General features: G+C 42.3%; 1 protein-coding gene across 1 annotated transcript in view; it reads right to left on the reverse strand.

Annotated features, from left to right (window-relative positions):
- myo1d (myosin 1D) overlaps window positions 1-25,776 on the reverse strand; it is a 114,011-nt gene that overhangs the window by 60,431 nt on the left and 27,804 nt on the right. The window contains exons 4-15 of the mRNA XM_083994551.1: window positions 25,298-25,463; window positions 24,762-24,815; window positions 24,246-24,341; window positions 23,533-23,649; window positions 22,480-22,683; window positions 21,993-22,138; window positions 21,767-21,881; window positions 21,485-21,655; window positions 6,188-6,258; window positions 4,246-4,320; window positions 2,707-2,839; window positions 1,505-1,671 (exon numbers count right to left, since the gene is read on the reverse strand). Of these exons, the coding sequence (XP_083850677.1) occupies window positions 1,505-1,671; window positions 2,707-2,839; window positions 4,246-4,320; window positions 6,188-6,258; window positions 21,485-21,655; window positions 21,767-21,881; window positions 21,993-22,138; window positions 22,480-22,683; window positions 23,533-23,649; window positions 24,246-24,341; window positions 24,762-24,815; window positions 25,298-25,463 (1,515 nt within the window). The remainder of the gene's footprint in view (window positions 1-1,504; window positions 1,672-2,706; window positions 2,840-4,245; window positions 4,321-6,187; window positions 6,259-21,484; window positions 21,656-21,766; window positions 21,882-21,992; window positions 22,139-22,479; window positions 22,684-23,532; window positions 23,650-24,245; window positions 24,342-24,761; window positions 24,816-25,297; window positions 25,464-25,776) is intronic.

Here is a 25,776-nt window from a genome sequence, read left to right on the forward strand (position 1 = left end):
TGTTGTTTATTACGTCGGGTAAATGACACGTTGCAGACAATAAAAGCCGAACATCAGAAATAAAAAAAGAGACGGCTCCTCTAAGGGAGTAAATAAAGGAACGACTCTCAGTCGGTACAATCGCTCCCTCAAGACTTCATTACTGCAATTAATGGGCCCGCCCCTATTTGACCTGACTGTCAGAATTAGTGGCAAGGAGCCTTTAAGTGAAATGGATGAGCCGCAGCAGCTAATTGGCAGCCACATTCACAGAGAGAGGGAATATGTATCAGCACAGGGAGAAGAAGAAGAGGAGAGATGAGGATGAAAGAGAAATGCCTGGACGTCAGCGGTGGAAAGAAAAGTTATGAGGAAATCAAAGAGAATATTGAATTTGTGTTTCCTTTTCCCAAATCTCATTGTTTTCTCAGACAGTGTTGTGTGTGTTTTTTCAGTTTATTGCAAGATTTAAATAATCTGGGATTCACTGTTGTTATTTCTCACTGTCCTGACTCAGGCCTGTATGTGTGGAGCAACGAAACCACAACATCTCCACGATAAACAACTTGATCCGTCTGGGCGTGAAATTATTCATCTAGTCAGAATTATTTGTTAATGATTTCAACTTCTCAAACATGAAGATTTTCTGCGTTTTTCTGTCCAGTATCTCTGGGTTTTTGACTGTTCAATCAATCAACCAGGCTTTATTTGTATAGCACTTTTCATGCCCACAGCAGCTCAATTGCTTCACATGATAAAAACAAGGAACATAGGGGACACATTTTGGGAGACACACATATTGGGAGACACACATACTGTACGCATTCACACAATAATTTTAGAAGATTGGATTTTAGAGACATCGAGGAAACGCTATCTTACACTCCACACCACCAGATTAAATGAAGTAAAATAGAAAAAAAATGAGAAGAAGAGGGAAAAACTAGATAAAATGAAGTAAAATAGATAGGTGTAATAGGATAAAATAGAATAAATAAATAAATTAAATGTTTTATAACGATAAAAATAATAAGATTCAGTTGTTCACTGCAAAAACTCAAAATCTTACCAAGAATATTTGTCTTATTTCTAGTCAAAACAAATCTCATTATACTTAAAATAAGACTCATCACATTAAAAGTAGCTTGTTTTTAGACACTTTTTACTTTTTTCAAGCATATTTTCACTTGAAATAAGTAGAAAAATCTGATAGTGGATCAAGTTTTTCTTTCTTGCTTTCACTGGCAGATTTTTCTTCTTATTTCAAGTGAAAATTTGTTTGAAACAAGTGAAAATGATCTAAAAACAAGTTAATTTTTAGGTGATGAGTCTTATTTTAAGTGGAAAGAGTTTAGTTTTGACTAAAATTGAGACATTTTGACAAGAAATAAGACAAATATTCTTGGAAAGATTTTGAGTTTTTACAGTGTTGTACCAGAAACTGAGTGTATTCTGCGCCCTGGCTATGTGGCTGCCACGTTGCCTCCGTAGCAGGTTTCTATTTTGAACACTAATGGGCCGGTACCTCTGTAGGAAGCGGGGGTAGGTCTGTCTGTAGGCGAAGCCGGCGCGGCGCACCCTGACGTTCTCCAGCAGGCCGAGGTACTCCACCTGATGGCGGCAGCGCTCCAGCTCGAACAGCAGCGGGGATTTAACATCGTTGGGTTTGACGCAGCGGACGTAGTACGGCTCCTGCAGGGGGCGACAGTGAGTTTCATTTCATTTCGATTTATTCCGTTCATGGTTTTACATACTTAACACGGTTGCACATATTTACATAATGTACACATACAGTCACCATAAATGAAAAGGAGCAGGATGAAGAAAACCTTATAGTACCTGCCCCTTTCTATAGTTATAATTGCATTGACTTAATGTCAACACAATTAAAGATGATGAAACATAATAATAACAACTAAACAAACACACAGCTCTTTTCTTTTTTCCCTTCTTTTTCTCTTTCTCCTTCGTTTTTGTAGGCGCTTATTTTTTCTTTTTTAAACATATTCTTAAACTGAGATATACTTGTACAACTTTTCAGTTCCTTGTTTTGTGAATGCCAGAGTTTTACACCTGCAATAGAAATACACATTTGTTTTAAGCTTAGCCTTGCAAATGTATGTTTAAAATCAAGCTTCAATCCGTCATCCTCTTCTTCCAGTTTGAACAAGTTCTGTAAATGTTCTGATAATGATCTGTTCTTTGCTTCATACATTATTTTTAAAGTCTGAAGATCTATTAGATCGGCCACTTTCAATAAACCTGCAGAAATAAAAAATCTATTTGAGGGTTCTCTGTTTCCTCCCTTATGAATAACTCTTACTGCTCACGCTGCTAGTTCACTACGAGTACAACCATGAGGTGTGGAGTTGTTTTCCCACCTGGAGCTGCTCTGGACACGGGTTTAATTATCAATTCACGAGTTGTAAAGTGGAGGATTTCCTTCCGTCCTTATCGATACCCTTGGATTTGAAACGGTTGCTCAGCCGAAGCAATTTGAAAACACTTCGGATTCTGGGGAAACTGTAATAAGCCGCTTTATCAACGGAACAATCAGCTGATGCGCTGAGGAAATTGTTGTTAGTTGCAGCAGCTATCTCTCAACGTCCCACAGGGTTCGGCCTAGTTCGGTGTAACTCCTCTCCCTGCTCTTTCTTCTCTGATAAACACGTCCTTGTGTTATTCCACTCCAGACGACCTCTGTGGTTATATTTCTCCCCTTCTCACCTTGCAGGCCAAGTTCTCCACCAGAGAGATCATGGAGTTTTTGAAGAGCGTGGCGGCCGTCAGCGGGCGCTTGGTGACCTCCGTGATGCTCAGTTTGCCCTCGGGCCACATCGTCTTCAACACCGAGTTGGAGCTGGACAGACACAAGGACGACATGAAAAATAGATTTGTGCCAGAAGAGGTTGAAAAATCTACACAGCTACTGAGTGATAAGAGAACAAAATAACATGGGGGCCTTGGACTGGCCAGTGGGTGTTAAGGGGTTAATAGAGAGGCCTTAACAAGTAAAATAAGTGACACTGCATGTCTTTTATCACATGAGTTCTCAATGTTTATGTAGATTATATAAGACTTTCCCCACCATGATGACCTTTACATTCAGGATAGAAACTCAACTTCAATTAAAAAATGTATTTTTCAGTCTGAACGAGAAAGAGAGAAAGAAATGTTTTGTGTTCGTATTTGAATGAAAGAGCTAATGCCGTCCCGATTCTCAGGATGTTAAGTTGAGGGACAAGTTTAAGGGCTGTATCTCCCTCAATATTGAGATTCTCCGACACCACCCTTGGGACCAAGGGCTACCCAGAATGCAGTATTTTCTTTGTTAATAGAGATATAAATATGACGAAAACCACTGTATTATCTTAGTTTAGGCCCATTTAATGGATTATTTTGTCAATAGCCAGCTGGTGCAGACAAGCCATGTTGCTATCGTTTAGTTAGAAAATGGTCATTCTTCTCGGTGGTAATGTAGTTGTTATATCAAGATAAAGCCACATAAAATGTTTGACCGGGCTAATGTCGTCTCCCGTAGCCACAGAGTTATCTAACCATAGTTATAGCTGGTGTTTACCTTTCAATAAGTTGTGGTATGCAGTGACTTTCAGCTGAATATGTCCGTGGTTGTGGTGGTATCAACTTATAACTAACTCAACTAACTTATAGGCTACAAAAAACCCCAAGTAATAACTGACAGATAGTCTACAACAATTTCAAAAACATGGACCTGATGGACCTGTCGATGAGAGCTGCGTTTCTGGCTTATGATCAAACTGGCAGGGTTAACCGTGCAAATATTTAAAAAATAATAAACTAATGCTAAGGGGTGTCCCATTTCTAAGTCACAAAATAGCCCTTAACACTTAGGGCTACTAAGATTAAGGGTTGAGCTTGAGGGTGAAGATAGGAATTGGAATTCACCCTAAAACTCTGGTCATCACAACCAATGTTCAACCAAAGAGCTGCGTGCCTGCAGAGTTAGTAGCAGCACATTGTGTTAAACCATGTTTTGGACAAAAGAGTGTCATTTAAATTCAGGTGAGGAAAAACTAGACATCGTATTTATATTCTGCACAGGACAAACACCAGAGGACTGAAGAGGAGGACAAGAGCAAACTGAGAGGAGATTAGTTGTACTCGTCCTGTGCTGTTCTTTCCAGAGCAGTGTCATGTAATCAAAATGCTGCAAAGAATACAGTGAAGAGTGTGTGGTGAGGTGACTGAAGAGTTGTGTGTGTCTGTGAGGTGTGTGTGTCACACCTGTTGTAGAGCAGTCTCTTGAAATCCTGGAACAGAGTGTCTTTGTTCTTATCAATAAAACCCACCACTGAGTACCTGTGAAAAGAGAGAGGCAAGTAAATGCACCTGCGCACACACATAAATACACTCACTCCTACACTTACACACACTTCTGTCCATGCATGTCCATCCACACACACACACTGTCCTTCTCTGTGTCCTTCACCTGTCACGTCCATAGTGTTAACATACACTAATTTAACGTGCAGCGTTCGAGGTGAACGTGCTATAAATAGCCGAGGTGCTAACTCTGCTTTAAGTGGCTCGGGGATCAATCACTTCCTGCCCGTCAGGCCTCGCTCTTCGGCCTCCGCTCGTCCCCCGGGTGCCGCACACACACACACACATACACACACACACACACACACACACACACACACACACTTAGACCCGGTGAACGGACGCAACACGTTTCCCTGAGAGCTGCTTCTGCAGGATGAGCATGTGTTGTGATTTATTCATTTCATCATCCATGTGCTTCAGAGACTGGGAGGAGGTGCTGCTGTCGTTTTCAGGGACACGTCGCAAAGAAGATGTCAATTGATGTTACACAAGTGTGCGTGCGTGATGTGGTTGTGCATATATATGTAAATCAGTGAACTGTGTCTGTTCCTGAAACTCACTATAAAGAAGCAGCAGGGGGGGCAGCACTGGGAGAGACTTTATAATAAATTAACTTTAAGCACCAGTCAGGCTGAAAAATGCCTGAAAAAGATAAAATCATCTTTGACAAATTCTTCCTCATTTACCCTGATCAAGATTATTCCACATTTTCATTTTTTAAGTTATGTGATGTTTTGGCTCCTTTGTGCAGAAAATGGAATAATTATAATTCAATGTGAAACTGTCAAATGGAGTCTTTTAATACAGCTTCATTCATTTTGATACTAGTTGTGTTCAGGCGCAGTCGCCTCAGTCTGCATAACTTAAAAAGCAGGAACTTCGGCTTGACTCATGTTTAGTGTTTGATGTTTCACAGCGGCTGCTCCTGTGTTGTATGTTTCCATCTATGATGCTGACGTCAATACAAAATGTCATTATATGCACAGAGACAGCATGATTCTACATACAGGCATTTATATAAACTATTATAAAGAAGAAAGAAGAAACATTGAACTCTCTAGACCCTAAACAAACACACACTACACTTACACTAATGTGATTTTATTCTAATGTGGTGGACTGATAGACGTCAACAACAGGAATGATGCAGGTGCATCTGTACAGTCGCTCTGTATTTACACTAAAGTGGAAGCTCCTAACATAAAAATATATTTTTTATTGATGATTGATTGATGATTAAAACTACTGTAGTCTTAAAACCCATTTTTACTCCCTGGCTTTCAACTCTGCATGAGACTCGGTTCTTGTTTTAGCGTTTTATTGTTTCCAATTGCATTTAAAAACAATGAAACAACTAACTACTGTCTGTTTTATTTATTTTGTTGCCTTTAATTGTTTTATGTCTCTATGTACAGCACTTTGTTTTCAACTACAGTTGTTTTAAAGTGCTATATAAATAAAGTTGAGTTGAGTTGAGTTGATGATATTAACTTGAATAGGTCAAAGGTGTTATAACAACTACTGCAAGGGACGAAAGTAATTGTGCCAGTGACAGTGCGGTGGAAAATATTATCATAACTGGGTTATGAAGGGTGATATTTGGTCAGAGAGAGCATGAACTAGTCGAGCTCCCATGTCGTCAAACAAGAATCAAGTTTCATTTTTTTTTATAAACCCAAAAAACCTCCATTTGCTGCTGATGAGGAGCCAAAAGTGCAGGACGGTGGTTTGAGCCGAGACCTCTGAGGCATGAATATGTAAAACTGTACAAATGCGCAAAAAGAGGGTGAATCATCGGTAAAAGCTTTTCCTGAATAAATGAAAGCGCTGAGATACTTACACCACGTCTCCTGCATAGTGCCTGATACGGAAGTCTCTGTCGAACTCCAAACTCTTATCAGTGGGCGAGAGCTGCAGAGACAGAGAGAGAGAGACAGAGAGAGAGAGGGAGAGCGAGCATCAGTAAAGGTTAACTCATAGTAGGGCTGGACGATTAATCGAATTTTGATCGTGATTACGATTTTGGCTTCTCACGATCATAAAAACACTGTAATCGAAGAAAAACGATTATTTTTTTGTCTATTGGTGTTTTATTCTGAAAAACACACATGCGCGCTTCCGCCCCCGCGCCTGCACTGCACTCCTCTCTCAGTTAATGCTGTGGACGAGTCCACTCGTGTGTTGACGGCGGCGTTTAAAAATCAGCGCCAGTGAAGAGCAGCGGCCACCGCTCAGGACGAATGGACGGGAAATAATCATTTAAAGCACTCGCTCGTCTCCTCAATCAAAGCGGCCGCACAACAACAACAACCCTCCTCCTCCTCCTCCTCCTCCTCCGGCCCTACATGTGCATATGTTTACAAAGCCGGCAAGGCAATCTGTAGAGCGGCGGATAACGTTATACGATGTTACGACGTGTATTTGTGTAGTTTAATCTGTCATAAACAAGAGATCACTTATGGGGCGCGTCCAAAAAAAAAAAGAAAAAAAAAAGTTATGGGGTGCGTTTGTGACGAGAGCTGGGACAGCGCAGCGGGGCGGAGGCTCTGATCTTCCCAGGTTGGATTTCATCCCAGAGACGCAGTAAGCGACACACACGGAAGCAGAGAGCCTCTATCCTCCCTCTTAATATAAGTCAAACCATGACAATTACTCCAAATCTGTTTATTCAAGGTAAAAATGTAGAAAAGTTAAGCTAAACACCCTGTATAGTTTCTGCTGCTGGATCATAAAACTTAAAAAAAAAAGTTTTAAATAAATTTTGAATAAATATTTAAAATTATAAACTTAAAAACTTTAAACACACATTGGCACTGTTTATTTAAGGTAATAATGTAGCATGGTCAAGCTATAAATCCTGCATAGTCCCCCCCCCGCATAATCGTGTAAATAATCGTGATTTCAATATTGACCAAAATAATCGTGATTATGATTTTTGCAATAATCGTCCAGCCCTAACTCATAGCACCGAGCTGGAAATGACACCTGGAAAATGATTGATTGTGTTTGTGTTAGACTGAGGTCCACTTTGCTGTGTCTCAAAAACCTGTTCGAGTGAAGTCTTAAAATGAGCGATGTGAAAGTTTCAAACTCTTCTGGTCTCAGTCTGTTTTATTTCATTATTTTCTTCATTTTTTCAGTCCAAATTTCAACATTTCCTCCTCCCAATGATTTCTGGCTGCATTTTGCTCTGAATAAATAATGTTCAAAAGTAAATACGTAATTTCTTCTAGAAAACATACGACAACTCCTCAGTTTTCTGTTGTTGTTGCTGCCAGCTGTGATACACACTCGTCACTGTGAGATTTAAGGGATAGTTCAACATTTTGTCAGATTGGCCCATTGCCATAATCCCTATAGTTTTAGGAGTAGGTTCGTTACCTTTAATTGTCGGTACAAGCTATTTTTAGAACGGCGGAGCAGAGTGGCGAGCTGCTCAGAGCTACGCTATGGAGGCTCATGTGGTTTCTTGGTTTCTCTCATCAAACTCATCAAATACACAATCCAACAACTCCAAAACGCTCTGGTGGACAAGTTGTGACCTGCACATTCACCACGCTATGAGATAATAACAGAACGTTAGGACACAGAGTTGTTTACGAGGTAAATTCAGAGGCTGTTTGCTGAAAAACTGTCCTGTAAGGCAACACGCATCAGCGGTTTTGCATGAATTTACCTCTAAAACAACTCTGTCTCATAGCGTTCTGTTATTATCTCATAGCGTGGTGAATGTGCAGGTCACAACTTGTCCACCAGAGCGTTTTGAAGTTGTTGGATTGTGTATTTGATGAGTTTGATGAGGGAAACCAAGAAATTCCATTAGCCTGCCTAGCGTAGCTCTGAGCAGCTCGCGGCTCTGCTCCGCCGTTCTAAAAATAGCTTGCACCAACAATTAAAGGTAACAAACCTACTGCTAAAACTATAGGGATTATGGCAATGGGCCAATTTGCCAAAATGTTGAACTATCCCTTTAACTGTGCAAATAATCATGGTCAGAATGTTTGATGACAAGTGAAGTTGTTTACATCACTTATCTGTGTGACCTTGTGTGTCACAGATGCACAAGTTTGTCATCTTAATAAAAGCTGGCTGCACATCTGGCCGTTTCAACCATCCCTTGAAGTTCCAGATGTGTGCTCCTCCACCCACATCCGGACAGCTTAGGGTGGATTGTCTCTCCTTGTAGATGTATGCTAAATTGAATTTCACATGGTCCAGACTCTTAAACAGCCGCTTTGTTCTACATCTAAACACGTCAAAGCCCGTGCAGGTTAAAACCAAACGATGAGGATGATCTGCAGAAATGTAAAAAGCTACTGCTACAGGAGATGCAGTGGTGCAGAAAACGCTAAGGCTGTCAGCACGGATGAGTGTTACAGGAAAGAAAAAAAAAGAGAAGGAGTGGAAGAAGAGCAAGAGAGAGAGAGTAAGACAGACAATGTGCAAGACTGTGATGAATAAAACTAAAGAACAGGGCAGCAGGAGAGGAGGAGGAAGAAGAAGGTGAGACGGGGAAACGGAGCGGAGGAAGAGAAATGAACATGACGTGATGGGAAGAGACAGTGCAAGCAAAAAGAGAGTGCAAAACTGTGTGTGTGTGAGAGAGAGAGATACTGATGTGTGTATGTAGGCCAGTTTGCAGGAGAGGAAGCATGAATGGAAATGCAGAGGTCTGCCGCAGCATCGCAAAAAAGAAAAAAAAAAAGAAACTTCTGATGAGTGTGATGAGGCTTCTCGTTTCATGCTCGACTGTGAGGCAGCCGGTGACAAGGGAGTGTGTGATGTCGGGTAGAGTAGAGCTGCTGCAAGTGTGTGTGTGAGAGAAAGAGAAAGAGAGAAAGAGTGGTGATTCACTAAAGGTATTACGCTGACATAAGAGATTAGAGGCAGAAGTGAAGAGAAGTATCCTGCTCACTCATCACAATCCCAAGAAGAGCAGAAGAAGAAGAAGAAGAAGAAGAGGAGGAGGAGGCAGAAAGATTAAAGCTCCAAGTAACACGGAGGAGAAGAAGAAACTGTGTCAGCCTCACGGGACAAACGTCGAGGAGGGGATACAGGTAGAGACAGAGGAGGAGCGTGAACACCGGCGCTGACTGCGTATTTTTATCTGTGATTCAGGTTCCAAGTTTCATTAAAGCAGTAGGCCACTAAAGAAGTTTCAGTTTTGGTTGAGTCTGGTGGCAGCAGTGGACCAAAGCAAAGCGGTAGTGTTCTGCCTGAAGGAAGACCCCATTACCCATGAGCGTGTAGCATCGTAAACATCCTGATCTCCCGGTCAGTGCAACAACTCGGTGCTGACCTGTTGATCTGCCTATTTAGTGATTTTACAATCAGTATCTCCTCGTTCATGGTGTGTGAAAACCTCTGACCTGTTGATTTCAGGCCTCAGCCCGTTACAACGTTTTCAAGGTGTAGTGTGGGAAATATGATCCGCCGTAAACACCGTGTATTTTATTTTGAAAATTAACAGGGTGTTTCGTTTTGTATTTTGTACACGATTTTCAGTCGCACACGAGCTGTTCTGTACTGAATTTATGTGCCGTGCTCCAGCGTCCGGCAAAAATAGAAGCTCTGCCTGTTGCAGAGGGCTCTGAATAGAAATGTACGGACCTTATGTTGAAGTGAATGGGAATATTCACCGCTGTTAGTCTACGTGAGCTGACCTACCTAAGTCGTGAGGTAAAACGCTTCACTTCGCTGGTCAACACGAAATTCCAAACAATAAATACTGAAAAATGTAGCGAGAGATTCATGGAGTCGAAAGGTTTAATCAGTGTTGTGTTTTGGGTGTAATAGACATTTAACAGAATAGTTACACTACAGCTTTAAGAAAACAGAAGATTAAAAAATGTTATCATCATAGCAGGCTTATTATTATTAAAAATAATAAAAATAAAATAAAAACTTTTTTTGGTTCCTTCCTTACTTTCTCCATTTCCACCCTCTCCCTTCCTCCACACATCCAATAACAAGCATTTCTGCCACATTACTCTACATCTATACTAATGGAATCACTTGCACCGTCTGCTTTGAGCTGTTTTCTGTGCATTCAGTCGTGTTCAGTTTGTGCCACAGTTTTTTTGTTGTTGTTGCAGAAAACAGATTAAAAAAACAACAGAGAAAGACTAAACCCTGCTGCGGAGGAACAGAGGGAGAAACACAGCCAGCGATCTGTGATTAAAACTTGTGGAGCCTCAGCGACACATCCTACCTCCACTCCATTTCTCTGTATGTGTGTGTGTGTATTGAATGACTCATTGAAAGTCTCAGTGCTCTCAAGACACACACACACACACACAAACTCTCAGCCAATCAAACAGACAATGAAAGACGGCGCAGTCCCATATGAGTGGAGGAAAAAAAACATATAAAAAAAAAAAACTTCACAGACACAAAGAGATTTACATCAGGGAGCTAAATGAATCAGTCAACCTTGATTCAAGTCCAGCAGCCGAATCAAAAGCACAAAGGGCCCTCCAGTAAATCTCTGACAGATCCAAGTGAAAATCCTCAGTGAAATCATAAAACTATTTACCTCCCTGGCACTTTAGAAAATGTGCTGAAGCATTGAAGAGCCTCCAATAATACACTCGTCTGACGCTTTTACTGCCAGCCGCCCGCAGTGTGTGTGTGTGTGTGTATATGTGTGTGTGTGTGCTCACTGCTCGGCTAAACAAAGGAGTGGATGTCGTCGTAAAAGAAAAGATTATTTAATGCACATAGTTAGCGACACTTTCTCAACAACACAGCACACACACCCTGCATCATTTAACGGCTCCATCAATAAGCTCTTAATGCTCCACATCTTAATTTTTAATCCTGTCTGGACTCTTCCCCATGGGCAGCGCTAACCAAACTCTTCCAGCTGTCTAAAGTCTAGCGCGTAATCTATTTGGAAAATTCAAAACACACACTTTTCCCGGGGTAAATAGTACAAACACATACAGTATGAAACACACACACACACATAGAACAGACAGACAAACAGATGCACTATCAGACAGACAGCCTGCATCTGCTGGAAGCCACTCGGCCCCTCATCCATCACAATCAGTCACACTCCATCACACACACACATACACACACACACATATGCAGTATGCACACACACACACACACACACACACACACACACACACACACACACACACACACACACACACACACACACACACACACACACACACACACACACACACACACACACACACACACACACACATTAACCAGACACACATCTTGGCAGCATTATTATTATTAGCGCCTCCTCCATGTTTGGGAAGCAGCCTAATGTTAAGAGCGAGGGTGTGACGGTGGCAGTGGTGGCCATGTGTGTGTAGCCTACAGTGTGTGTGTGTGTGTGTGTGTGTGTGTGTGTGTGTGTGTGTGTGTGTGTGTGTGTGTGTGTGTGTGTGTGTCTAGAGACAGAGGGCAAGCTAATAGAAACCAAACAAGGTCAGATTAATGAGAAGAGGAAGTGGAGAGAGGAATGTATGAAATTAGACCTGTTTAATGTTTATTCCACAGACATATTCAATTCTCCACCTGGAAACAAGGCGGTTTACTGCTAAAACCATTAGTTTGTTAAATATTAGAAATGTAATCGATCAAAATGTCAACAATTGTTACCTAGTCAACTCATTTATTTGTCAAAAAAATGTCAAAACTTCACAAATGTGAGGTTTTGTTGCTGTTTATAGTCACTGCTCATTGTGAACAGTTGGTTTTAACAATATTTCTTTTCTTTTTTGACATGTTATTCACATATTGGACACTGTCAACACTTAATCACATCAGTCACTCTGTTTCATTAACTGCAAAATTTTCAGCTTAACCTGATTTTCTTACATTCATCATCCTTTTTAACATATACCTGATTTATTTACTGATCATTCCTCTATTTACCAAAGAAATGAAAAAAGAAAAAGCACATATTTTTTAGCGGTGGCCAAACTAAACTAAACAGTCCAACACCAGTGACTAAAATGTGGGCCGGGTAAAAAAGAGAAAAGAGAAAGCATTAATTGCTTTGCCTTTATAAATAACAGTAGCACAATGCACTTAACCCCCAGTTGTTCCAGTGTAAATGCTAGCGATGCTAATTCAGGCAGTAAAACACAGTGATTAAGCCGAGCAGCTTCAGGCACATCACTCCATGAATGTAAAGCAGGAACAGTGCCGTCCCAGGACTGACTAAAGCTCACAAAATAAAAGCCTGCTAAATATAGGAGTGGGATTGTTGTTCTTTTAATCAATACATTGGCTGTTTCCTGAGGAAATCCTAACTCTAATGTGACCGAGGAAGACATTCACTGTACAAAAAGGCACACAAACATAACATATTTGCCATTTTTACTCAAAAAATACGTCAAATGATTGGTCAGTTTTTGCCTATAACAGTTATTTCTCTGTTTTGATTCTCCTAAAAACTTTTATTTTGCAGATTTCAAGTCAACACATGAGCAAAAAGCTGCTAAGTTGCACTAATACTACACTATTTCAAGGCTGCACACACACAGCCTTCACATCAGTCCTCTCCCTCTCTGGTGGAAAAGACTGATAGTCAGATCGCTGAATAAACAGATTAATTAAACAGATAGAAAAAGAGGTTTCAGGCCCAGTGGGACAGTGAGGTGAAGAGGAAACAAAGAGCCAAGGTGACACACGAAGACTGAAATAACGAGCTTCGACAGGCGACGCAGAGGAGAGCTGAGGCTGAACGGATGTTAAGTTTTCAGTCTTAATAGATAAAATAAAGACAAAGAGAGCAGAGCAGAGAAGAGCAGAGCGCAGCAGGTGAGCTGAGGAACATAGAAATTAGACACAGAGAGAGGGGGAAAAAACAGTCGAAGGGAAACTGTGAAAGGAGGGAGAGCTGCTGAGGTGAGGAGGCGAGAGACAGAAAGTAACAGGAACATGGTGGACCGAGTGTGGCAGGTACACACAGACACAGGAAGAGAAGAAAATGATGATGATGATGACACACTTCTACACAATATTTTCACCTTTGGCTCTTATTACTGTGACGCATGTTCAGACATTAAAACACATTAAAACACATCAGTGCAGCAGCAGCAGCAGCACTCAGCGGTGATGGAGGCAGCATTCACACACACAAACAGGTGGAAAAGCAAAGATGATAAAGTAGTAGATAATGAGCGGAACAACGTTACGGGTGCAGGGCTCGGGGAGGTCAGCGTGGAAACTGTGTGAATCATCGGTTTCACCCAGTTTAACAACCCACAGGAGAATATGGAGCAGCCTCACTCTGAAGAAATATGTTTATTAACTGAGGGAGTGATAATAAAAAGCACCGAAACCTTCCTGAGATACTTCATTTTGGCCTTTTCCACTGGTCCATCTTCTATGTTTCTGGTCTAGATTTGTGTAATTTGGGTAAACCGACCTTTTAACAACCACTTTGGTAATTTAAAGGGATAGTTCAACATTTTGGCGAATTGGCCCGTTGCCATAATCCCTATAGTTTTAGGAGTGAGTCTGTTACCTTTAATTGTCAGTGCAAGCTATTTTTAGAGCGGCAGAGCAGAGCCGTGAGCTGCTCAGAGCTACACTACGGAGGCTCATGGGATTTCTTGGTTTCCCTCATCAAACTCATCAAATACACAATCCAACAACTCCAAAACGCTCTGGTGGACAAGTTGTGACCTGCACATTCACCACGCTATGACAGAACATTACGAGACGATGGGAACGCGCATCAGCGGTTTTGCATGAATTTACCTCGAAAACAACTCTGTCTGGTAACGTTGTGTTATTATCTCATAGCGTGGTGAATGTGCAGGTCACAACTTGTCCACCAGAGCGTTTTGGAGTTGTTGGATTGTGTAGTTGATGAGATTGATGAGGGAAACCAAGAAATCCCATTAGCCTCCATAGCGCAGCTCTGAGCAGCTCACGGCTCTGCTCTGCCATTCTAAAAATAGCTTGCACCGACAATTAAAGGTAAAAAACCTATTGCTATGACTGTAGGGATTATGGCAATGGGGAAATTTGCCAAAATGTTGAACTATCTCTTTAACCTGTGGGTAACAATGAACAGAGAGTTCTTCTAGAGTCCAAAGTCCTGTTGATTTATAATCTCAGAAATGTGCTGATTGCTTTTCAACACCAGACAAAACGTGAGGTGGTGGTTGGTGTTTCTTTTTTTTCTGCTCGGTCAAATTCTCCTCATCTTTTCTTTTTGTTGTCTGCGAACACAGATTATTGTGACACTCCCACCTCAGTCTGACCTCCCCCTCCCTCTCCCTTCCTCCCTCTCTCCCTCCCTCTCCCTCCAGCACCTTCTGTACAACACTTCTCCAGCGATCCTTGTCTGCCACCTGTGCCCTCCCTGGCTCTCCCTGGCCTCTGGACTCATCACCGTCTTACAACAAGGGCACGAGCCAGACCTCCCGACGGGCGGCGTCTGACGGCCTCCAAACCTGTCAACAGCTCACAGTTGGGAACCGCGGGAGAAAATCCAGGCGGCAGATGAGGAGATGGATTTTTTGCGTTTCATGCCCAGTGCACTGAGAGGCAGCTGTCGGGGTATTAAAGAAGACCGAACACGGAGCTGCAGCCTCGCCTCGGACAGACACATACTGTATGACTGTATATGAGCAAACTGGGCTGCATCATGTAACTACATCCTCTGCTTATTGCTCTCATAAACATCAATTAGACTCCTCCATGTGTCCTTGCTGCTGCTGCTGCTGCTGCTGCTGACCTTGTGCCTCCCTGGAGCTAATGACCAGAGCACCTCTGCGATTAGCATCACCAACACATGGCCCATGAAAGCTTTACCACTTAGCGCAGCCCCCCTACATGCATTCATACATGTGGCAGCAGGTGGAGGACACACACATGCACGTACATGTACACACACACACACACATGCACATACATCACATCCTATTAGTCAGCCAGCCGCACCTGTACAAGCCATGTGCTGCTGAGATGCTCGCGAGAGGAGGGGAGATGGGGAGGGGGAGAGGGAAAAAAAAGTGAGAAAGGAAGTGAAGTGAAGACAACAAGAGAGAGGTGTTGGTGGAGTGAGTGTGAGAGATAGAAAAATGAAATAAAAGGTAAGGAGAGACGGGGAAGGGAGAGGAGGGGAGTGATGGCTGCTCCAACAGGAACTAATGTGTCAGCGAATGATTAAACACACACAGTGAGATCAAAGGAACGCTCAGCGAGGGGAAGAGGCAGCGGAGAGCGAGGATGACGAGGATCCTTTAACGCTGCAAGAAACAGTGAGACCATCTGAATAGTATGAGACAGGAAGTGGACAAAATCTGGGTTTTGCTTAAAGTAGAGCAAGGTTATTCAAATTACAAAAAAAAATCAATTGGGTCAGATTTTCAAACCAAGAAACGTATCGAGGCTGGACGTTTTCAGCGGCTGATGATAAATGAATGTATTGAAAAAAAAGTTGTTCCTATTCATCGTTTCCCTTTAACATTTGGTCACATTTGACACAGGCACATCAAAAAGTGCAGAGAAGAAATAAAAAATAAGCTTTAACTGAACAGAAACTGAGCCAGTAGCGATACAACTCCACTTTTGAAATAAAAAATAAACATTTTTGGTCACCCAGACACAAATCTAAGTGCATAAAGAACAAAATGTTCTTCTCTTTCACGAACTGTTCCACTGTAGGAACTTCTAGAGGCTCACAAAATGTTTGAATTTTCTGGCAGGACCACGGGCCGGGCCACTCGGAGGTTGCATGTGGCTCCTGGGCCGAGGCTGCCATTTGAATTGGCCTGCTGTGAAGTTAAGTATAAATCCCATTAAAAAAAAAGACCAAACAACAATGTGTCCCAGTTTCTCAACTCTTTCTGTTTCTGACACTCAGCCTGTAGCCAAATGATGCTGCACTATGTCTTCACCTGTCTTTCTACACCGTTTCATCAGATTAGACAGATGCACCACAGCGGACTGACAAGGACAAGAACCACGACGGTAAAGTTGCTGATAGAAGAGTGAAAGAACCAGAACAATAAGATCTCATCTCATGTAGGCCAGTCTGGTCGGAGAAGAAGAAGCAGAAGAAGTTCACCAGTTCATGGGACAGTTGAGGATTTGCTCTGGTGGATGTGGACGTGTGCTGAGGCAGCAGATGGAGAGGTCAGAGTTTGCATGCTGCTGCTGGTGGTGTAATGTTGATGTGGGGATTTTGTTTTCTTGGCCCCTTCAATGGCGATCAATCATCATTTGAATACACAACACAGCCTACAGTATGTGAGTGTTGCTGCTGACCATGTGCATCCCCCTTCATGGACACTGTGTACCATCCTGTTAAACGGCTGCTTCCTCTGGGATGCAGCAGATTCGCACGGCCGACAAATCTGCATGGATGATGTGACTTGACGGAGCAGAGAGAGCGAGATAGAGCTATATTCAGGTTATAAGACCATAAGATAAATAAAGAATATGAGCAGCGTGTTTGAGTTGTGGTGCAGTGACCTAAAAATAGATTTAAAAGCTTGAATGACTCAAGTGAAACAGTTACGAAACTCGTCAAAATGTCAGCGCGAGGAGTGTGTAGAGTTCAGTCAAACACAACGTGATGGAAAACTGCAGGAGACAGTCAGATTTTACTGCGTCAACGCACAAGCAAAAAAAAAAAAACACCCTCCTCAAGCATCATTCGCAGCAGCACATCATATTAAAGCGTTTCCCTTTAGCTAAGACATCTCTGTAAACAAGCCTGTGGCTCCCGTGCTTCAAAAAAACCATAAGAAAACGCACTGATTAATTCATAACGAGACTGAGGAGCCTGGAAGCCAATAAAAAAAAAGAATTTATCATCAGTAGGCTGCAGAGAGCAACAACATGACATATTGAGATGTGAGAGAACAGTTTAGAAGTCACTCCAGACTGCATCTGTTCCTCCTGGTGGAAAAAACTTTCTAATCCCTCTCACTCTCTCTCTCCTGCTCCTCGTCCATCATCTGGTCTCCTCGGGACAGACATGTGCACCGTGAATGACTCTGGCTCTGTGTCATCGTCATCACATGTGAATTCACTGTGCACATGCAGGATCTTGTGAATGAATGAGAATGTGTCAGAGCATGTGTGTGTGTGCATGTGTGTGTGTGTGTGTGTAGACAGGTGGGCAAGACGGGTCCTATAGCATCATCCAGCAGCGGGAGGAGGGTGAGAACATAACCACAGGCACACACACACACACACACAGGACAGATTGTGTTACAGAACGTTCCTGGAATAGATCTCAGTCTGACTCAGTCTCATCTTCTTTTTCTTCTTCCTCCTCCTCCTCTTCTTCTTCTTCTTCATCTTTCCTCGCTCCGTCTCTTTCACAGCAGGCTGCTGAACACTGGAGCAGAAACTGAGAACATCCAATCTATACGTACGTTGTTTGATTTGCGGCAGTGAGAAGAACAGAGACAGGTGTTGGTTGGCTTGGCAGCAGCAGCACCACCGGGCTCCTTCTTTACCGTGGAAACAGCGTCTTGACAGCAGCTGTTTGACGACCGAGCTGGACTTTGTGTTGACGTGGTGTTTTTGTTTTAAAGCTGCAGCGGTTTGTTTTAATCACGCACTAATAATCCATTTTATAATAATAATCCTTTTCCTCAACTGTTCTGAATTGTTGCACAATCGATGCTCACTCAGATACTTTCTACTATTTATTCTGTACAACTACAACAAACATGATTATATATTATATTCTCATAATGTGCGGGTGAATTTATGACTTCAGCATGTAACAGAGAGAGACCTGCAATTAGCAGGTACAGTTATAAAAAAAAACAACAGTGAACATTTGTAACAGATGCGTCCATTCAATGCTTATACAGCTTATCCCTGCAGGGGGGGGGGGCTGAAGCCAGTCCCAGCTGACACAGGGCGAGGGCAGGGTAAACTCTGGACAGGTGCCACATATGGAGACAAACAACACACACACACTCACATTCACGCAATTTGCAGGCAATTTACAGCAGCCAATCAAACTGTTGGAGACATAGGGAGAACTAACTCCACTAAGAAAGGCCCCAATCCAACCCAGAACCTTTGTGCTGTGTACTTATTTATGAGACCGTCATTTAAATTGGTAAATCCCACTATGGCAGAATTACCATTTTAAACACTGCACCAAAAAAAAGCAAAGGAACTTATAACAATGTAACTGTCAATATTGAGAAGATTGAGAATCAATTTACAATGAGAAATCATAAATAATCGTTTCCCATTGACTTTACAATGACTTTCAATTTGAAATACATCTATACATCTATCTATACATTATATAAAATATGGTTTAATGCAGCCTTGAAAAACACTGAAAATATACCACAAGTGTGCTTCAACAATATAGTGTGTTTTCTAGTGCCTCAACCTTTTCCGTCCTTGATCTCACTTTCTTTCACATTTAATTCACACTCTCTCCCTGTGTAGCTCCTCTCCTCCTCCTCCTCTTCTCCTTCTCTCTCCTCTCTCACCCTTTTTCTCATCCTCCACACTCAGACTCAGAGATGTGAGCTACGTCTGTGTTGCTGTGGAGCCACGGCGGGTCTTTAAAGTCTGCGGGGCTTGTGTGTACACACACTCCTTCGCCTGAAAGCCTCGAAATGTTCTGAACTTTCTCGAGAGCTGATTTGCATCACGAGTGTGGGTTAGGATGTCTAATCCAGGTCAGGCCAACAAATAGACACAGAGTTTCTTTCCTCTTTTTTTTCTTTAGGTGAAAGTAAGTCACTAATCTCAAGGTTGTATCCTGCTCTTGAAATAAAAAATCTAATCGAATACCACTAGAAAACAACGAGAATAAATCTGAACTACAGAGTCAATATCTGACAAGAGGAGATATGGATCTAATGCGAGTGAGTCCTGAATCAAACAAACAGCAAACTGAGATTCATTATTTTCATACTGTGCAAATGCAGCCAACCCATTTTAACGGCTGCAGGCTGCAGCTATGACTCACTCCAGCCACTAGGTGGTGCCGAGCACAAAATGTCTAATTACAGATGTCAGTCCTGTTGCTGCATCTTCAATTTTCAACTAATGTCAACCAAACAGACAATAATTAGAAAAGCAAAACAGCAACATGTCTTTCAGTCAGTCAACCCATGTGACTCTACTGCATTCACATCCCATCTATCACATACTACATAATCTGCTTTATAACCATAACATTAAACCTCACCTGCTTCAGCCCCGTTACACCAAACTGCATAAGGTCAAAGTCGTAGTTAGTCTCAGAATAACAAATTCCTCTAACAATAGTTTACAGTAAATAAATTGTGACGCTGAGAAACGATGTTTGAGTTTGACGTCAACGTGTAAAAAACAACCGTGTTAAAGTGAGTTATTACAAAAGCCACTTTAACAGTAGTAGCCTAATTCAGATACATGATATTTCATATAGTGACAGCAGATGCTCCTGTGTTTTAGTCTTAGTTTTCAATTTGACGACTCTGTTGTTGTGATAAGCAGCTCATTCATTTGATTTAATGACGGCTTTTTACTTTTGGTTCAGTCTGAATTTTATTTATAAGCGACATTGATCCCATTGCCCCGGTAATCATTCATTTAAAAACAACCACAGTAATTCAACACGTGAAAAAGGCTCATCATCACTAACACACTCTACTCTGGCCAAATTAATTTTAAAGACCATTAATATAAAATGGTAATACACACACACACAGACACACACACACACAGTCTATCCTTTCCCTCCCAAATAAAAATGCCCTGGAGATCTGCTAATGGCTCCCCGACAATTCACACTATTTCCTCACAAAAAGAAGTCCATTATGTTAATGTTGCCAGGCAACAGGACTCCAGACAGTAGGCCTACAAAAAAAAAAAAAAAGATCTTTGGCCAATATTGATTCAAGAAAGACAGTAGCTACTGGTTCCAGGAAGTAACAGCTGGATCACTGTACTTCTCCAACACTTTATTTCACACGTCTTTTAAACTCAGAGGGGGGGTCAGGGAGCAGCGGGGGGGCAAATCGACTCCAAGATGATAAGAGGAAGGAAGGGAAGCTTGGTGGATCGATACGTCCGGCCCTGCAGCAGAGCAGCACATCCCCGCTCCGACTCCTCAACGAGTCCTCATCACCGTGCAGAGTTCACTGGCCCATATTCTGTCTTTACATCGTCATGGGAACATGAAGCTGCTATAGGAAGAGTCTGAATGGACTCTGACACAGTGCCTCACTTTGTGGCCTCTGTTGTTGTTATTGTTGTTTTTATTATCTGTACTGGCCAGAAACATAGCCTACAGATGTTTACCACACATACACCTTTGTCATTATTCATTTTCACTGCATCACCATCTCTCAGTCGTCGCCCCACTTCTCTCCATTTCTCCTCATAAATGTGTAAATACCCCCCCTCCATCTCCTCCACCACCTCCACCCGCTCTAACACAGCACAGCACCAGCTCCACACACTCCCATTGGCTGCCAGTGACATCACTTGTGCAAAGTGTTGAGTCAGACTCCCGGCTCGCTCTTTCCTCTGACAGCTGTTGCCCCCTTGTGGCCTCAGAGCAGAACTGCAGCTGGTCTACATTTACATTTTTTTTTTTACATCCATACAAACACCGTTTAAACATGTTTAACACCTGCACAGACGCTGAAACACAACGACCCCAGATCAGTGACAGTGTGTGACTTCTACCCCCCCCGCCCTGTCAAAGCCTCAGTCTGATCATCATTACACACACAAAACAAGGCTGTTGAATTAAATTGGATTATGATTCGTCTGCTCTCACAGACCATTAGAGTGAATTAGATTGTAAGCCTTCCTGATTATTAAACAGGATCATGTTTAGTCTAATGGTTACTTTACTGCCTGGTGTGATCTGCCCTCTGCTGTTCTCATGTTACCACGGCCACTTCCTGCATCTTCAGCATCACAGATAATGCCTCACTTTTATACTAAAGTTTGATAATTAGCTTATTGTAAAAGCTTTGAAATCCACCGTCACAAACAGCTGATAACTTGTTCTGCACCGAGACACTGACGTCAAAATTTGTCCATTTTTTATGATTTTAAATATTTAAAGTGAAACGATTTGTGTTTGATTCTGCATTGATTCTGCAGCTCTACAGGAAGTAACACAGTCAGTGTATTTATATGCAGGGTTTCTCACCTTGCGGCTGGTGTAGTGGACGTGTTTGGCCAGCTTTCCATTGAGTCCCTGGAGGAAAACCTCATCTGTGACTTTGCCCACGTTCATGCAAGCTTCATCCAGAACGGAGAAGATGCCCTTGTGCTGCTGCTCCACCAAATCCACAATGATCTGGTTATTGAAGTAATCAATCTGATATAAAAATAAATAAATAAAAAAGGACACACACAACAGAACAGAAAGTTAGCAACAGGTTAAAGTGCATAAAATCCTGAATATGAACCCAAATGATTTCCTGCGTACATGTTTCCAGGGGATGCCTTCTCTCTGATACTCTTCCTGCTCCTGCTTCAGCACCAGCTGGATGAACAGCTGCTGCAGCTTTTCATTACAGTAGTTGATGCAGAACTGTTCAAAGCTGCAGAACAAGGAAACAGAGAAGAAGATCAAGATCAATGTCATTTCATAGCAAACATAAACATTCAAGTCATGTGGATGCATATGCAAATTTGTGGCGTCTCATCCAAACCTGTTGTTCTGGAAAATCTCGAACCCGTAGATGTCCAGCACCCCGATGACCGTGTTCTTCCCGTGGACTCTGGCGTCGTAGTTTTTCACCTCGATGATGTCGTTGATCCGGCCCACGATCCAGCAGAACAGACGCTCGTACATGGCCTGAGGACGACACACACAACACAACACTTCATCACATAGCGCTCCACCAACACACATAAAACTGATGAATAGCCGGGAGTTAAATGTCAGAATATCACTGAGTCAGACTGTGGTTCTGCTGGTGTTGAAGCTGCCTACATACATCTCTTCCTCCACCGTCTCCAGCCTCTGTCTGGAGTCATAACATTGTGACTCATGCTTGTGTGAATCAGTGAAAACGCGGCCAAAGCGCTAAGTGAAATGTCACAACTCTCCACACACACGGGCAGGACAACGTTATTCATGTCCTATACCGCGGCGCACGGACGACGACGAGCAACGTGTAATTTCTGTGCAGTGACCTTGGCCAGGGCGTCGCGGCCGTAGCTGGCCTCCTGCTCCGTGTGCTGCTTCTCGATGACGTCTCGGCCCGTGGCCACGGTGCGGTAGAGCAGGGCCTTCTCCACGTTCTCCTGCTTGGTGGACAGCAGCTCCCTGAGCACCGACACCAGCTTTGGGTTCTCTATCAAGGTCACGTCACCGTCCACCCCGAACGTCATGTTCCCCTGGAGAGAAAGAGACCGAAGACAGTTTGATAAGAGCTTAGCTTAGCATAGAGACTGGAAGCAGAGGAAAAAAACTCCAGGCTTTGGCTAATTCAAACATATGACTTCCAATAAAACCAGAACCTGTTTGTTTGTACTAGAAACACAACATATAACATGTTAATTAGCAAATCTTTTATTGGAAGAAAGCGACAAAAGCAACGTAAATACAGATATTTCTCAGAGTTGGTTTCTTTCCAGTTAATTAGCATTAGTTCTAATAATTGCTGCTGTAGCATCAGGAGGAGTTGCAAATTTGTCTGCAGGCGAACACACAACTCCACATTAATGAAAAATAAAGTTTATAATAAGAAATGAATAATGAATGAAGAAGCTCTTTCAAGGAATTTCCTCTTGAAGGCAACACCTGCTTAGAAACGTGATAATATGAACTAAATAATTAACAATTAGCACCAATATACAAATTAATTATGTTATTTGGGAAATGAACGGCCATAAGAAAACTGCTTTTGCATTGGATATCCTGCATAAAGATAATAGAACCAATATAAATTATGCGTTTGTGTTTTCTGGTTTTTATTATGTTATGTTGTATTATCTTGTGTTGTATGTTGTGATTTGTGACAGTGGAAGGCGGTGTTGAGCTTGTCTTGATGTCGCAAAACGAAAATTAAAAATTAAAAAGAAAGTTAAAAAAAATATATTTAAATAAATAAACAAAAGACACACAGATGCATTTTCAGCTGCCTCCTCTCTGACACATCTGTCTGATATCTGGACACAGAGCTCACATAGAGGCTCACACACACACACACACACACTCTGGGATCGGGTATTATCAGATATTACCAGATGTAGGATGGAGGCCAGGATCTTGTAAACGGTCTGAATCTCGTCTCCTGTGAAACCGATCACTTTCATGGCGTCGGCCACGGCTTTGAAATCAGCTCCATCGTTGATACAGGACTGGAGAGAGAGAGAGAGAGAGACGGAAAGAGAAAGAGGAGTGGTGGAGGAGGATGATAACGAATTACAGAATGGAAACAATATTTAAGTTACCCCGCTTTTATCTGTCTAAACCCTGCGCCAGCCCTTTTCCCTTTCTCTCCCAGTTAATCTCTCCTGGGTATCCAGTTTCCCAGTTAATTCAATTACAAACTTGTGCTGATCTGTGATGTCTGGCTTTGAACACACAGGAGCCGGCGGCGGGCGGCGGGCGGTGGCGGGCGGGGGGAAACACAGTGTACAAAACCGCCACCTCAGCTGTTTGACATGTATCATGTTCCATGACGTAAGGCTGTTTGTTGTTTTGCTCTCATGCTCATTAAAGCTCATGCAAAGACGGCGGAGGCTGAAATTAAAGCTCACCACGACACACTTCACACTTGTTCTCCAAATACTGTATGTGACAAACTCTAAGTTGTTTATTTCTCTGCAAACAAACTTGCAATATCGCACTGAGTCACTCTGTCAAACTTTTATTTTTGGGGGGTGTTCTTATATAAATAAACACATAAACACTTGGATAAATATTTGCATCTGAGCAGGATTGTTCAGTTTACCTTAATCTGGCCTCCAACTTTGATGTAGTTGAAGGCCGTCGGGTCCTTCTGGATGTGAAGAGAGCGCAACAAGGCATCTGGAGCTCCTCTGAGCAGCTGGTGGAGGACCAAACACACACAGACACACACACACAGTTCACTTACAATGCCTCAGCAGCGTTTTACATTGTGCATTTGCATCGCTGCACAGGCTACGATGCAGTGCAGGATGTTATTTCTGACATATATTTATTTACCCGTTTGCACTGCACAGAAAGTCATTAGCATTAGCTTGAATTCGGTGCATGATGTCTCACAGTGCAACATCAGATAAAAACTGTGGCCTGACTTTCCACTCACATCACTCCTACATGCAGGAACAAAAGAGTCCGTTCATCTCAGAGATCCTGCGTGGAGTCACATTTGTTCTGGGATTCTCTTTCTCTCATGTGTTTCAGTAACAAAACAAATGTTTGCATGCACACAAATAATGTTTATCAACCCCTTAGGTACATACACACAAACACACACACATACCTGGTAGAATGAATGGAAGCTCCTCTCTCCTTCCTGTTGGAAAATCACCCTCGACTATTGAGCAGAAAACAACAAAGAGGACAGAGTCACACAACAGCTGAGCTACACATGTCTACATGAGCTGGTTTCTACATTACTATAAAATTCTCGAGTATTTCACAAGAAATCATAAAAGTCTGAGAAATATTATCTAACAAACTAAATCCGTCTGGCAGTAGTTTTTTTTCTTTCTTTTTTTAATTTCCTCACTTGTTTATCACCCCACACCACCGTGCAGCAGATAGAGGAAAGATGGCTACCATATGGTTAACAGGACTGTAATGGAATCATCAGCACAGTTGGAAGTCATTCTGAGGAGACGCCTGGCTGAAAAAGCACGCCGTAAAACACAACATACTAAACCTGTTCCCTCCATTGACATAAAAAATGACATAAAACACACTAAAGATAAAAAATAAAGACGTTTTATTCTACAAATCAAATCACCACCGTCCTGTATTTCATCCCCGAGGCCTGTTGATGTTTTTTTTTTTTACCTTTTCCAGCAGGTAGTTGCTGATGTGGCCGCCGATGGGATCTCCTTTGAAGTCGAAGTTGATGTCCATGTACTTGCCAAAGCGGCTGGAGTTGTCATTGCGGTTGGTCTTGGCGTTCCCGAAGGCCTCCAAGACGCAGTTGGATTTAAGCAGCATGTTTTTCACCCTGCGGGACGGCAGGATGACATTAAGAAAAAAAAGTAAAGTGGTGCAGTAAGTGCAACCAGGTTGAACAAAATAACGTTGCACATCGTGGAGCGTTTGTGATAAAGAACTCGATCCGTGGCCTCAGATGACCTCCACCCCGACACAATAAATAATCTGTCCTATCTCTGCGTCTTCATTTGCTTTGAGGATTTCTTTCTACATCAGCGTTTTAAATCTTCGATCCCATCCTGACCAAACCATCCTGAGTGTCTGACCTGGCTCAGCTGGAGTTTCATAAAAGGCTTTCATTAACAGGAGGAAAGACAGGCACT

This window comes from Trachurus trachurus (assembly GCF_905171665.1).
Source record: "Trachurus trachurus genome assembly, chromosome: 19".
NCBI lineage: Eukaryota > Metazoa > Chordata > Actinopteri > Carangiformes > Carangidae > Trachurus > Trachurus trachurus.